Below are 14,864 nucleotides of genomic sequence, written 5' to 3' on the forward strand. Positions count from 1 at the left end.
TGAGAACCTGAGTGATTTGTTAGCTTACATGCTAATTCCAGTACTCAACAGACTACTGAAGGATTTTGGCTATCTGTTCATTCAAATTATTATTAATATGCAATACATATTGTACTGCTCATGTGCACTGATAGATTATATTGTGTGCTGTCTGTAAGTGGTGTGTGTGTAGGTTATAGTTTTAGGTTTATATTGTTAAGGTAAATAATTTAAGAGTAATAAGTTATTTAATTAAACATTCCGATTGTTTTATAGGTGGGCATAGATTATTTTTTTTAATCTAGAATAATTTCGAAATTAATCTAGATTAAAATAGCTCATTTAAATTCTGCCGAAGGCATTCAGAATATGTTTGCTACCCAAATAATAAATCTTTGAGAATGGGTTTCTCGAGTCAGGCAGCGCATTAGACCAGGGGCTCATCTCCTGTTTCCAAAATGCATCACAAACTGCTTGAGAAACTGTTCTACTATGATAATTGGTGATGAAAATAAATGATGTTCAATAAGATGTACTCGTGTTTACTTACTATTTGTTCAGTTAAACATGAATGTTGAACTGCAGGCCTACATAAGCTCCAAACAGCGATTTCATACTTGCTTTTGATGTACATACATACAGAAAATGCTGCTTCTCAATGCCAAGTTCACAGAGCCCTGACGGTGTGTCATTGAGTATGTTTACATGGGCAACAATACTTTAATACGATTTTAATATGAATACTCTGATTAAGAGTATACCATGTAAACAGAGATTTATGACTACCTTAATGCGACTAAAGTCATAACTGAACTAAACAGAAATGGAATTAAGACATGTGGAGTACGCATATATTAGTGGCATTACTGAAGTAAACACTGCAATCAAAGTAAAGGACCACACACACACAAAACACGCACATACACGCGCACACACACACCGCGAAATGTGGAAGTTTTTTTTCTTTACATTTGGTGAGCGTTATTACATTCTACAACACTCTCACCAGTCCTTACTCCTTATTTGCGTCTAATACCCCAGTTTGTCACGGCATATGAATGAAATATTCATGAATTAAAGTGAAACTGCCGAACTGCAGCTATCGTCAGGCATCCTGCTGATTTGATTCAGAAGGGCACTTGTTTGTCAGACGGCTCACCTGTCAGGTATACATCCGTGCTAAACTATCAAGGTGAAAGTCATCATAGCTTGCGTAGAATAGACCCAGCTCCGAACCCAACTTTGAGAATAGATTAACAGTGATATTTTTTTATTGCGCAATAAGAGTCTCGCGTTAACGCAGCCATTAACGCCGATAACGGCCCAGCACTAATATATTAGTGCTGGGCCGTTATCGGCGTTAAAAATGGCTGCGTTAATGCGAGACTCTTATCACACGATAAAAAAATTATCGCCGTTAATCTATTCTCAAAGTTATGTTGGGAGCTGGGTCTATACTATGCAAGCTATTATGTATTAGCGCAGATGTAATCCTGGCCGAATTGCACTGTAGGTGGCGAGAATGAGTTTACGAACCTGTGTGTATTCCTACTGTGAAATTACCACCTGAAAAATGTGACATGCTAACATGGATGTGGCCACGAAGCCTCCGGGTTTGCTACAGGGAAAATTTATTTTTAAGAAGCTTCCCAATGGAAACCTGGACAAAACTAAGGTTGTTTGCACCTTGTGCAATGCAAAATTAGTTTACTGTAGGAGTTCTTCCAGTCTCAGGTACCACCTAAACGCAAAGCATCCCTTAGCTAATGCAGAAGATGTCGGGCCAAGCACTGATGTAGTGCAGGGGAAGAGTTGTTGTCAAGCTACTATGTTTGAGTGCAACCGAGGCAAGACCGTCAGCACAGCTCTATCAGCCAAGCTAACTAATCTCCTTGCTCAGTGGATTGCCACCTGCTGCCATCCCATCAGCGTGGTTGAAGATGATGGGCTCGAGCTTGTTCTCCAGGCGGACATAGGTGACCCATCTTACAAACTACCTGCGAGGTGAACTATCATGTGGAGAATACATGACCAGCATGCCGCAGAGAAAGCCACAAGAGACGAGACGATGGTAGAGGCGAGGTGTGTAGCACTGACTAAGGACCATTTGACATCTGTCAACAATGATAACTACCGCGGCGTTACTGTACACATCATTGATTCCAGCTGGGAACTTCACTCCTTCATTTAAGGTAGGCTACGTTATATAATTTTAAATGACATAATTTTATTACTTAGCTTATTGATTAGCGAATTACCACCACATTATGTTTGCTTCTTGATGATTGCTAGTTGTTTACTACTATTAGTGAACTTACTCTGATCTACTTTGTCTGCTCGTTAGGTGTGATGAAAACAGAGGAGCGTCAATTTGCAGATGCGTGTGCCAGGCAGTTTCTCTGTGTCGCTAATCAGTGGGGGATAGCTGACAAAATCAGCACTATTGGAACAGACAGAGCTCCTAATATGATGGCAGCAGGTAGGATACTGCCATTCGAGCATTTGCCCTGTGTTGCGCATGTTGTACAGAGAGCTATTGTAATGTCACTTTGGGAAGGTGGTTTTGATGGTGCACTGGCCAAGTGTCGTAAAGTTGTCGGACATTTCAAACACAGTGCGGCCAACTCGGATGAGCTAAATGTCCAGCAAGCCTCCCTTGGACAAGTTCAGGAGTCACTCGTGCAAGACGTTCCAACACGGTGGAATTCCACCCTTGAGATGATCAAGCGTGTAAGGCGCAACAGAGACGCACTGCACACAACGCTCTCAGCAGAAGCACAATCTGGCCCTCCCAACAAATGCTGAATATGAGAAATTGGCAAATCTAGAGAAACTGCTGGAGCCATGCAGGTATGGTCTACAAACATAGTGTTAATGAATTGGCATACAAGTTCTTTTGAAGGTCACTTTCTATTTAAGAAACATGTGCCCTTAAATGTAAATTGATTGAAATTTTAAAAATGTGTTATCTCAATTAAATGAATCAGTCATTAATTATTTATTGGTCTCTCTCTCTCTCTCTCTCTCTCTGTGCGTGTGTGTGTGTGTGTGTGCGTGAAAGAGAGAGGGAGTGTGTGTATAACCACAGCTGTGTGTGAGTGTGTGTGTGTGTGTGTGCGTGCGTGCTCCCACGCGCAAACATGTTGCACTAAACAAACTAATTTAACCATCTTCACCCGTCGTAACTGCCGTCAAAAACGCTGAAGAAGCCTAATGTTAAACAGTTCAGGTTATGTGTTTAATTGCAACGTTGAAAACCGTGGTTAAGGACGCTATAAGAAGCGGCAAGATTTGCAACCGCAGATGGAACTACAACTCAAAGTGTGCTTTCCCTAAAGGAAATCATACAGCTGCTAACTTAACACATTTTGAACAATATACCCGTCCGCTCTCTGATCAGGAATGGATGTGTTTTCAGGCACAAGAAAAAAAGTTCAGGGAAACCCTGGACGTGAAATTAATGAGCGATAAACAAGTCATACTCTTTACCGGTAACGATCCGCGTCATAGGACAAAATTAATAACCATCCTATGTGGAGTATATTATAAGAACGGAGCCTTCACAATAGTGCACAGAGACGGAAGGCCATTAAGCTTGCCCTTGTTGAAATATACAGCGAGAATTCTGAGAAAATTCCTTCTTTGTGGAACATTCCAACTCTTATCTGACCAGCACATACTCACTGAATGGATAGATCATCAGTTGCGCTACATACGGAAAATTATTCAACCAATGCTTAACAGAGCGACAAAATCCAGCAAAGCGAGAGAATCTATAGAGGTGAGCCAAAATGAGCTTTTCTATCCCTGGAAACATTGTAGAGGTAAAGCCATTGACATCATCCTAAATAATAGTACTCACCCGATTCCTCCTCCTGCCATAAGTGATGTCAAAGGTATATGAATACTATTTTAAGAAGTGTGGGCCCAGGCAGCGGCATCACCAGCACGGCAGCCCCCCATGGTGTGAAACAAGGTGTGAATTATTATACATAGACAATCCGCAAATATTTAACAAGAGCTTTTATTTGTAAACAATATTATTTCTTTTTATGCAGTCTCATAACTGTTTAATGTATACACTATGTTTTTCAAGAGTTTCAAAGTGTTGAACAAATGGGTGCAAGACCAGTGCACAGTGGTACAGTGCTAGCCCTTATTACTTTTGTTTGCAGTGGTGGGTTATTGGATTATTTTCTTTGCAGTGGTGCAAAGTCTTGGTAACACAAACAATGGAAGACGAACAGGACGATGATCAGATGAGGAATCAGGATGGGTAGAGTACCTGATCTGACTGTGACGGCTTTGAACTTAAAAAGGTGTATTCAGTAGTTCACTATAGATCTTCGTAGTCAACTAAAGAGATTCAAGTCAATGTAATTAATGGCCAAGCTTTACTGTTTTTAAATAAACTGAGAATCAAATTTTTCTACTTAAAATAAAGATCACTGTTATACCATCATTCTGAATAATCTCTCTATTTCTAATTATATTATCAAGTATTTTTAATGAATTAAAGTCAGTTTGAATGAACAATTCAGTAACTAAGTTGTTTTTACTGTAATTTAACTTACTTTTTACAGCAGAAATAACAATATGGTGTGTAAAGACTGATAAAGCCTTTTACTAAATCTCTTACACTGATTTTCAAATCTTCATCTGTTTTGTGAACAGCAGTGTGTAGTGAAGGAGTCTTTGATAAAATGAAAGTTCTAAATAATAGCTTTTATTTGCAATATTTTTACATTATAAGTACATGTGAATTGTAATAAATAATAACAATTATTTATTATTTTGAATTTTCTTTTTAATAAGATGTAAGAATCATTGTTAGTGATATTGTAAAAACAATAACATATATAACAACTGATCATAGTAGAACAGCAGATCTCCATGCTGAAAATACAGATTTGAATCACAAGAGTACACAACCTTTTAAACGACATTCAATAATAAAACAGTAAAGTACCACAGATGCAGTTTGAAGATCTGTCTCTTTTTGTCTTTATTTATTTTGTAAAACAGTGAAACACAAATAAATCTCTTTTACTCTCATATAAATCGTGTACAGTGTGTTTTATCACATAACAATGTTATCCTGAATGAGCAGTTATACAAAGCAAAACCATTCTTTAACAGAAAAGTTATTACATTTACCATATCTGTCAACAAAAATGGTGCTTACAGTGTATTACGCTTGATGGAAATGTCTAAACTATTAGCACAACGTTTTAACGCTGTTTATTTCCAAGTGAAAGTGAAACTGAAAGCAACACTTTTCCGCTACCGACATCAACCAGCAGATGGCGCTCGAACACCACAGAAACTCAAATCCATTTATTATGTGCCACACATTTTGCCATTTCCCTTGATTCAGATATACCTCAAATATTCTCCAGTGCATTTATGATCTTCTAAGACTACGACACAGTTATTTAAAATGGTAAATTAACTTAGGTGATACATAGGTAACACATACACACATTCTCTGTTCTAATCTAATATATATACGCACACACACACACAATAGATTAGGAATTAAAATGTGTGTGTGTGTGTTAGGGTTTGGTTTACATAGTTATATATACACACACACACACACACACACACACACACACACAAACACGTTTGTGTAATGTTTTAATACAATGGAATAGACAAGGGACAATAACCGTTTTCAATGTATACCGCGGTTTGGAAAAGTCCTAAAGTTTCTGCTATATTGTGTATGTACGTTTTTTTTTTTTCTTTGTTTATTAGGTTTTTTTAGGGCAACAGTATCTCCAGCAGAAAAGATATCCAAAGATGTCATTTTAAAATGTGAGAATGTTTCTCAAAATAAAATATATTGTGCTCAAAAGGGAAAAGGTTTTGTTTTTTACCCAGACATTTAAAAAGAATATATTTTAGAGCAGTAATCACAATATTGAGAAACTGATTTTTTCATCCAAGGTAATCATACCGTCAGAATCTTATACCGGCCCATGTCTACAATGGAAAACACAGGAGAAATTGTATTAGCCTCGACCAACAGGTCAATAAAACAGAACTGGCAGTAATTTGGGAAAGCTTGCATTTGACTATTACCACCAAGTCACCAATGGTTTAGAACAATAACTTTCTAACGAGACCATTCATATATCCACAGCAAAACATATGCAATTTAGAAACATTAACACTCACTCCAGCCATTAAGAGTTCAGATCAGTATTCATGTAAGAACAACAAGTTGCTAACGAGACTATTCATACCTCCATCACCCAGCAACATTAGCTAATTAATAACATTAACACCCACTCCGGCCAACAATTGAGAGTTTAGATCAGTATTCATGTAAGAACAAATTATGTTTCAATAAATTTTGTATGTACAGTATATTTGTATATTATTGAAATATATTTAGTACTGACATGTAACAATATAAGAATAATATATATTAAAAATACATTCAACATCTAAACTGGCAGCTTACATACAAAGCACTTCACTTTAAAATACTTAACCTAAAATGGCAAATAACTCAGGAAACATTTGTTTCCAATTCTTCAAGAGTCCAGGTCCACTCGAGAGGTCTCCATGACCTCTGACCTGGCTCGGTAGATCCTGAGGAAACAAATCATTTGGCATGCAGAAAAACAATCAAGCACATATTACTCCAGATTTACTTTAAAGAGGGATGACACCATGGTCATCATATGATCTAGGCTCTTAAACATTCAACTTTATTAATAATCATAAGACATAATAAAGGATATGTGTTTCTCCATCGTGGAGCAGACATCTATCAGAAAATCAGATATTCTATTTTATTTATTGTATCTATAGCCAAACCAAGTATAAATCTACTCTAAAATGTGTTGCAAGTCTCTTTTTTGTTTTATATTTATTTGGTGAAATTCAAGACCCTAACACATACTATTATAATTATATTCTTCATCAGGAATCACTATCCACTGTAAGATGTTCATATCTTCATCATGCTCTCTCAGGAGGCTTCAACAACACAATCTTACAAAGCAAATGAATAAACAATTTTATGGTCGAGCTTTTTATCTTTGCACTTAATTGTTGTCTTATTTAAAACACACACACAACCCTATTATATATAAAATATTTATTTACTTTAGGTTTTATCTTTGAATGGAAACTAAACAACTGACTGTCATTTAACTTTATTTTATCCTTGTACTGTCCTTTATGTTTTGTTGTTTTTGTTTTTTCTGTTTCATATGTACATTTTTACATGAATTGTGTATTTTAAATAGATTTTCCTTGTATGTGTACTGTTTCAAACTTTAACACACCCTGTGTCTGAGTGGTGAAATGTAAAACTACTCAGTCAAAACAAAGAATATATTTTTAAATACACTGAAACACATGCCTAAATAGGTTGTTGTATCTGTGTTTTACAGTTGTTTCTGCCCCTGTTGGGCCATTAACACCTGGGGATGGGCAGACTAGGCTGCTGTTGGATGCTGCGTCCTGATAGGCCGTTGACCTGCTTCCAGCTCAGGTTAAAGAGGCCCGTCTCACCTCAGTCGTTGTACAGTTGTGTCACTTTCAGCTACAACTTGTTGCTTTTGACCAGTGGACAGAACTCACTTTTCAACATCAGAAATGGCTTCTGAAAAGTAAGTAGATTTAGTCAGTGTGCCTTATGCAGCAGTCCTGTTAAACTCCGTTTATCTTGCATCATTTTGTCAGTGAGGTTAGCTAAGTTTGTGGAAGTCAAGACCAGAGTCTTTATCATTAAATTTAGAAAACCTCTGAAGTGGACCGATGTTTCTGAGAGGAGAGCACAGTTTGTATACTAATTGTGTTGTTATTTGATATTAACTTGAAATCCTAATGGCAGGAATAATCTTAGTTTAAGAAATAATTGAGACAATTTTAATATTCTCTCATGATAATTGTCATATTATTAAATACACTTTTTAAATATGCTAAGTAACAGTGTTTTTTTAATAAGAAATTAAGTTTAGTCTTAAAACTCTAATCAAAATGTCCTGCACACTTTGCTGTGTGTGTTTGTGTGCTCGTTCCTTTGTTCCTGTACCTGAAGTTGGGGGTGAGGTGTGGTGGACCCCAAATCTTCACAAAGCTGCTCTAGCTCTCTTCATTCTATAACATGTTGGTTTTATTATCCACACAGATCCTTTCACAGCAGGATGTTTTTCCTCTGCCCTGTGTGCAAAAAGGCTCCTCACTCTCTTCCTGGGCATCTCAGGAAAGTGTGTATGAGGAACAGCACAGAGGCAGAGATCCAGGCAGTCGTCATAGAGGCCAAGAAGGAGTTGTCCGAATTCTGTCACAGAGGACGTTTCTGGGAGTTTGGAAAAATTCGTGACATATTGGACTCTACTAATCCTCTGGCCAGGTTTGTAACTTCTCTGATTTGCTATATCTGGCTTCAAATCAAACATCTACACATTAATAAATCAGCATTTTTGGTATTGTTTATTTGACCTTATTTTATGTTCCTTGTTTTAGGATGATTGCGGAGATGCAGTCAAGGGGGTTGGTGATTAATAACTTACCTTCACTCCTCTCGGAACCAGCTCAATCGACTACATCTTCTGTGTCTCGAAGCTCTGGAGAAGGTGCAGAAGGTCCAGTTGAGCCTCCAAATGAGCCCTTATCTGACGAGAGCTCTGGAGAGTACTATCAGAGGTACAGTTTCACATCGGCATTCCCAAAAAATAAATGTACACTGTGGATATGATTTCTCTTAAAAGACACAGTCGTTTTGATCACCTGCTGTTTATTGTTTTTATTTCAGCACTGTTGGACCGAAGTGGACCTCTTCCGTGAGGGTGGAAATGGTCAAAAAAGGCTTTTACAATAAGCACTCCATTGACCACCCCCTTCTAGCAGGATTTAATAAGGACCTGCACATTGACCTAGGACATAAAAACAGCAAACAAGTAGTAAGTTAATTAAATGAGTGAGGGTATACATGCAAAAAAATGTACATGCAGGTCTTGTTTTATGCAGTAGAGTTTATTTAATTGTGAAATGTGTCATTTCAGGTGGAAACAGTGTCCAGGTTCTTACATTACATGGACCCCACTGAGCCAAACTTGATGTTTGTTCGTCAGGTGGAGAAAGTGCGAGAGTACTTTAACATCTTGTCAGATACAAAGCTCTCAAAATGGACAGTGTTCAACTACTGGAAGAGTCTCAAGAGGTCGGTAATGTGGAACAACCACAAGTTTGCCATGTACGTGTTAACTAATAATGTCAGCTGTGCTGTGTTCTGACTGTAACAACCTAATTTTGATCTCTTTTCAAGGTTCATGAAATACATTATTACCTCCACAGACATTCGCCACAACAATCCATCTCTGTTCCAGGACTGTGAGAGTTTTTTGGATGTGCTGTATGAAATAGAGAGTGCTATGTCCAAAAAAGTAAGCATGGAGGTCACAGGGAAAAAATCAGAGCTTGGGAATGGCAAAGAAATTTTGCCAAAGGACTGCCTTGCTGTTTTGGAGGCTGCATTCAAAGATTTCCAGGCCGTGATGTGTAAAATGCAGGATCCAGGAGCCATCACAGGGGACTGTTTGACTAAAAATGAACGGCTGCTCGTCCTGTACTACCTGGAGGCTATTATCATGCTGAAGCTACTTCAGCGACCTAGTGTAGTGACACAGATGACTGTAAGTGTTTGTTTTTCCCTCCCTTCTCTTCTTTCGTCCTATGCTTCATCAATGTGCAAAACTGTCTGTTTGCAGGTTGAGGATTGGGAGGGGAGAAGCCGGATAGAGAATGGTGTCTGTGTTGCAGTGAAGGAGCACAAAGTACTGTTGTCACACGAACAGGAACTTGTAAGTTTATATCGTACTTTAAATCATAACAGCAATAAATATATTGTGGTTAATTCATACTTATTATTGACCCTTTCTCTAACTAGTGGTTTGACTTGTACTTCAATGAGGTGCGGCCAGTAATGCTACAAGAAAACCGCACCGGCGACGATGTGGCAGTTGATTCATTTTTTGTATCAAGTAGTGGGAGATCGATTTATAACCCCTCCAATGACTTAAAAAGACTACATGACAAGTAAGCAACATTACACCTGTCTTTAACTCTACGTGTTCATCCGTCCAATTTTTGCATTCTTACGTTGCCTTGTGTTTCAGATACAGTCTCCCCAGTGTGACCTTTGGTGATGCCCAGAGAGTGTTTGAGGCAGCAGCACAAAACCTGAAGTCAGAAGTGGAGAGAAATGTGTTGGCACGGCTGTTTGGGCACATGCCAGAAACAGCTGAAAGGAACAACATGAGGAAAACATCTTCAGATGCATTTCTGGCTCTAAGTGTGCTAGATCAGCTTGCTGGAAAAACACGGTAAGAATCTTACAACGATGATCCTTATTCTTAAATTTGCAACCCACAGCCTTGTCTTTCCTTCCTTTAATATTTATTTTTTGTGATCTTATAGACAAAGGTCCAGTAGAGCTTCCAGCCAAGAGACAAGGGTGGACGAAGAGACAGCCTACAAAACTCTTGAGCAGTTTTGTCCAGTGACTCTGGAGGGGCCTCCTCCAAAAAGGGCACGCAGGAATGAGCTGTGTGGCTCAGAACATGAGAGGCACTGCTATGACCGCTGGCGTAGCGAGCAGCTCAAACTGCGTGAACAGCATGCTCTTGGTGAGTATACAGATGATTAATGATACAAACAGTGAAATTGAGTGAGAATAGCCAAATACTGATGTGTTTTGTGTTTCTAGAACATTTTGCTGGACAGCAGCCATCAGAGTCCAAAATAAACCGCTGGATGGACAAACAAGGGTGGACGTCAAATGTCCCACAGGCTTCAGTGGTTCTGAAGCAGTGGAAGCCTGTTGCCAGGTTGGACTCGGTCATCGACAGCAGCTTTGTGCATAAAATGATTTTGTCTCAACGCTGGAAAGGACTGACTGTCAGACCCGTCCCTGACAAGGGTGATGGTGTTTTCACCAAAAGACCCTTTCAAATTGGGGAGGTTGTCTGTGAATACCACGGCCAGCTGGTTAGCCATGAAGATGGGATGGCAATTGTTTCGACCAGCGGCATTAGACCTGGACATTTGTTTTTTTATAAGAACAAGCAACATGAAGCCATGTGCATTGACGCACATGAAGAAAGTTGCCAGTGCCATCCCATGAAGTTCAACTATGGACGCCTGATACGTCACTCCAGCAAAAGAGCCAATATCCGGCCCAGGCTGTATGTCCTTAATGATAGAGACATCATTCTCTTCATTGCTACAAAAGACATTTTGAGTGATGAGGAGTTACTCTATAATTATGGCTCGAAGAGGAGATCTTTTGCCGGGAAAGGGCTGGAATTGGACTGGATGTGAAAGAACATCTTTCCATCCCCCATTCTCACTCACTTCTAACATGTCCAACTCCAAGTTTCCACCTGTGGCCATATTCTCTCCTCTCTCTCTGGACTCTGGACAACCATCCCTGCTCTTCTCACCCTGAAGGATTCTTCCTGCAATGTCAAGCACCAACACTTCTCTCTAAATAGAGACTTGGTTGTAATAGGCTGAATGAGTGGGTCTTACAAACCATTCAGCTTTACTTCCAGAGAACTGTATTTTCTCTTACTGACTTGTCTTTTTTCACTCTTTTTTTCTCATAAGCTTCCTTTATGCAGTAGTGAGAGTGTGAGTAGGCTACTCCATATTCTCTCCTTTCTCTCTGGATTCTTTGCAACACATGTGGAATTACAGCCTGGTAAGTATGCTGAAGCTGCTCGTAACTGCTGCTCGTATATTTAACAATAATTCAAACTATTTATTTCATTTAAAAACAAGTAATCCTTAAAAATGAAAAACAAACACTTTATTATTTAATACATAAAAAGATTTTTCAGATAAGTGCAACACTTTTCCCCTTCACCTAAAAAGTGTTTGATAGTTTAAATAAATAAGAAAAAAAGGAAAATGACCGGGAAAAACAATTCAATGATCAAATTCCAAATTTTCCATGTGATCAGCCGAGGACAAGAAAGAAGGAATCCACAAATATCCTGGATAAAACACTGAAATAACAGGCTCTGTATGAGAGCTGCTCTTTGAAGAGAATAAGGCAGCTAGCCTAATTCAAAAGAGATAGCTACAGTCAAAAACAATAAGAATTTATTTTAGCAAAAGAGAAAAAAAAGTCAATATATTTTCTGAAAATATATTTTCTTATATAATAGTCTGTTACGGAGGGGGAAGAGAGGGAAGAAGGGGGAAGAGAGGGAGGAGAGGAAAAAAGAGAAGAAAAGGAGGGAAAAAAAGAAAAGAGAAAGAAGAGAAGAAAAGGGCGAAAGGAAAATATTTTTTCATTTAGTTTTTAATAATTTATTTACAGGTAAAAAAGTTACTCTGTACTATTAATATTTGATTAATACTACATATTTTATTAGCTTTTTTATTTGAAATATATTTGCTTTTAAGTACATTTCTGCTAAGTATTTTGCTAAGTATAGAGAAACTACAAACTAGTTTCTTTATTGAAACAGTATTTTCTGGACTATTTCATTTTGTGCCTATTTAATTTTTTGAATTATACTATAGCAAAACACAACCAACTAAAAAACAAACAAGCAGAGAAACAGTTAAAATGACCAAACATTTATTTAAAATTAGTCATAGCCAATTATTTACATTTACAATATAATAGCTCAACAGCAGTGCAAACAAGTGCAAAAGAAGAGAAAAAACACACACATAAATAAAGCAATTTACATAAATAAATGTTTCTTGGAATAAATAAAAATAATACAAAATGTGCAAATAAATTAAACAAAAATAAATAACAACACAAAATGAAATAAGCAAAGATAACTTCAATTGTAAAATAAATGATAAAAACAAATAAATTAGAAATGTACTTTTTTTAATTATAATTTAAAGTTAAAAAAAACTACAAGTAAAACAAAAGACTCGTGAAAATATTTAAATGTCAAATTTAAAATAAACACTTCAGGAAGTGCCCAGGTCTTCTGGAACATTTTTATTAATTTTCTCCTTTTTTAATTCTTTCCAACCACTGCTCCTTCGGCAATGCCTCTACAGAGGGGCAGTATTTAATGCCCTTGTACTGGCTGTGTCCAGTCTCTGCTGTTCTAATCTGCCCACATTTCTTACATGTATTATACTGTACTTACAGCCTGGTAAGTATGCTGAAGCTGCTCGTAACCCTCCCTCCCACGAATCCTTAATTTCAACCACAAGAAAAGCCATGGACCTTACTGCCAAGAATTAACCAGGCATGTTAATTCTTCGAGCAAGCTATAGTATATTCATCCTAGGATTCACCACCATTTTTAATTTAAGACATTACCTATATTGTCTCTATGTTGTTTGATTAATGTTCAGATTTTGTTCATTTTTCTGTGGTATACACAGATACCAGAAAGAGGAACGTCTGGTTGCTGAATGGTCAAACTGTCAAGGCGACACCATATAAATCAAGAGGGTTGGGATTAGATAATGTGCAAAAGACAGTATAAAAGCATGAAGGAGAGCCTTAAAAAGAGCTGAACTGAGGTTACATCTCTTCTGCGCAGAACTTGTTCTCTCTAACTTCTTGCATTCAAAATAAAACTTCTTAATTTTCAACTCAGATCTCCGTCAATTTTTGAACATGCAATGGACCATTAGAGTCCTACAGTATGTACTGGAAGTTGTTTATTTTCTTTAGTGTAGTTATTATTTTATATTACTATTATATATAGTCTTCCACTGTACTGTTATTTCACATTCATTTTATGCTTTTTAAACTAAATAAAGGTGTAAACACAGACACAGTGTTTAGGATATTTAACAATAATTCTAACTATTTATTTCATTTAAAAACAAGTAATCCTTTAAAAAAAAACACTTTATTATTTAATACATAAAAAGGTTTTTCAGATAAGTGCAACACCTTTCCCCTTCACCTGAAAAGTGTGTGATAGTTTAAATAAATAAGAAAAAAAGGAAAATGACAGGGAAAAACAACTCAATGATCAAATTCCAATTTTTGCATGTGATCAGCCGAGGACAAGAAAGAAGGAAAAACACTGAAATAACAGGCTCTGTATGAGAGCTGCTCTTTGAAGAGAATAAGGCAGCTAGCCTAATTCAAAAGAGATAATATACAGTCAAATACAATAAGAATTTATTTTAGCAAAAGAGAAAAAAAAGTCAATATATTTTGGACAAAATTCAGTGTAAAATGTAAGACATTATTTATAAAGACAGACAGGCCTACAGAATTATTTTTACAGTGTATGAACATGAATGGCAGCCGTTGTTTTTGATCTAACAGCAGCAAAACTGCATGCTGAGTTTGTGTCAGGATGATGATGATACATTTTTTTTTCCTTTTTCAAAACAGTTTAGAACAAAACAGCAATAAAAACAAGCAAACATACAAACAGACATTTTTAAAGGAACATGGAAACAAAAAAGACATACAAGTGTCAAAGGTAACCGAATACAATCTTATTTACATTTATATTTATTGTTGATAAAATGTTGCTTTATAAAATTTTGTTAAGGGTTTTCGTGTCAAAGATCAACAGGCTCCAAACATATAAAATAAAAGCACCACAATGAAATTAAAACAATACTTTTCTTCTCAACCATTTACCCCAGTATGCAGACATTTTATAGTCTTGTTGTCTCAAGGTAAATGTCAGTACTTCCATGTCATACACCTCTTTAACAATATCATACCATTCGCCTACAGATGGAGGATCTTTCTTGAGCCATTTCTTTGTAATGGCCTTTTTGCTAGTTGTTAGTAGTGTGTTAGGAAGATACACATCATTTTTTGGTATTTCTGCAGAGTAAATTCCCAGGTACATAGTTTTAAAATTACATTCCAGATTCAATCCCATTATTACATTTATCTC

The 14,864-nt window shown here is 37.1% G+C and overlaps 2 protein-coding genes across 2 annotated transcripts in view; one reads left to right on the plus strand and one right to left on the minus strand.

The window, feature by feature from the left end:
* Nucleotides 1-14,864, minus strand: part of LOC130222162 (gastrula zinc finger protein XlCGF7.1-like) — a 257,981-nt gene that overhangs the window by 59,804 nt on the left and 183,313 nt on the right. The window lies entirely within an intron of this gene.
* Nucleotides 9,116-11,697, plus strand: LOC130222079 (uncharacterized). Its single transcript, XM_056454704.1, has 7 exons — nt 9,116-9,199; nt 9,301-9,638; nt 9,714-9,806; nt 9,893-10,041; nt 10,122-10,328; nt 10,423-10,631; nt 10,712-11,697. The coding sequence occupies exons 2-7, from the start codon at nt 9,378-9,380 to the stop codon at nt 11,323-11,325; spliced, it is 1,533 nt and encodes a 510-aa protein (XP_056310679.1). The 5' UTR covers nt 9,116-9,199; nt 9,301-9,377; the 3' UTR covers nt 11,326-11,697.

This window comes from Danio aesculapii, chromosome 4 (genome assembly GCF_903798145.1).
Source record: "Danio aesculapii chromosome 4, fDanAes4.1, whole genome shotgun sequence".
NCBI lineage: Eukaryota > Metazoa > Chordata > Actinopteri > Cypriniformes > Danionidae > Danio > Danio aesculapii.

What these genes read in the sequence shown, in the direction of transcription:
- LOC130222079 (XM_056454704.1), top strand. Translation starts at nt 9,378, where the DNA reads ATGTCCAAAAAAGTAAGCATGGAGGTCACAGGGAAAAAATCAGAGCTT. An exon ending in TTAAAAAGACTACATGACAA is followed by an intron (nt 10,042 to 10,121) that starts GTAAGCAACATT and finishes CTTGTGTTTCAG; the next exon opens with ATACAGTCTCCCCAGTGTGA. An exon ending in CAGCTTGCTGGAAAAACACG is followed by an intron (nt 10,329 to 10,422) that starts GTAAGAATCTTA and finishes GTGATCTTATAG; the next exon opens with ACAAAGGTCCAGTAGAGCTT.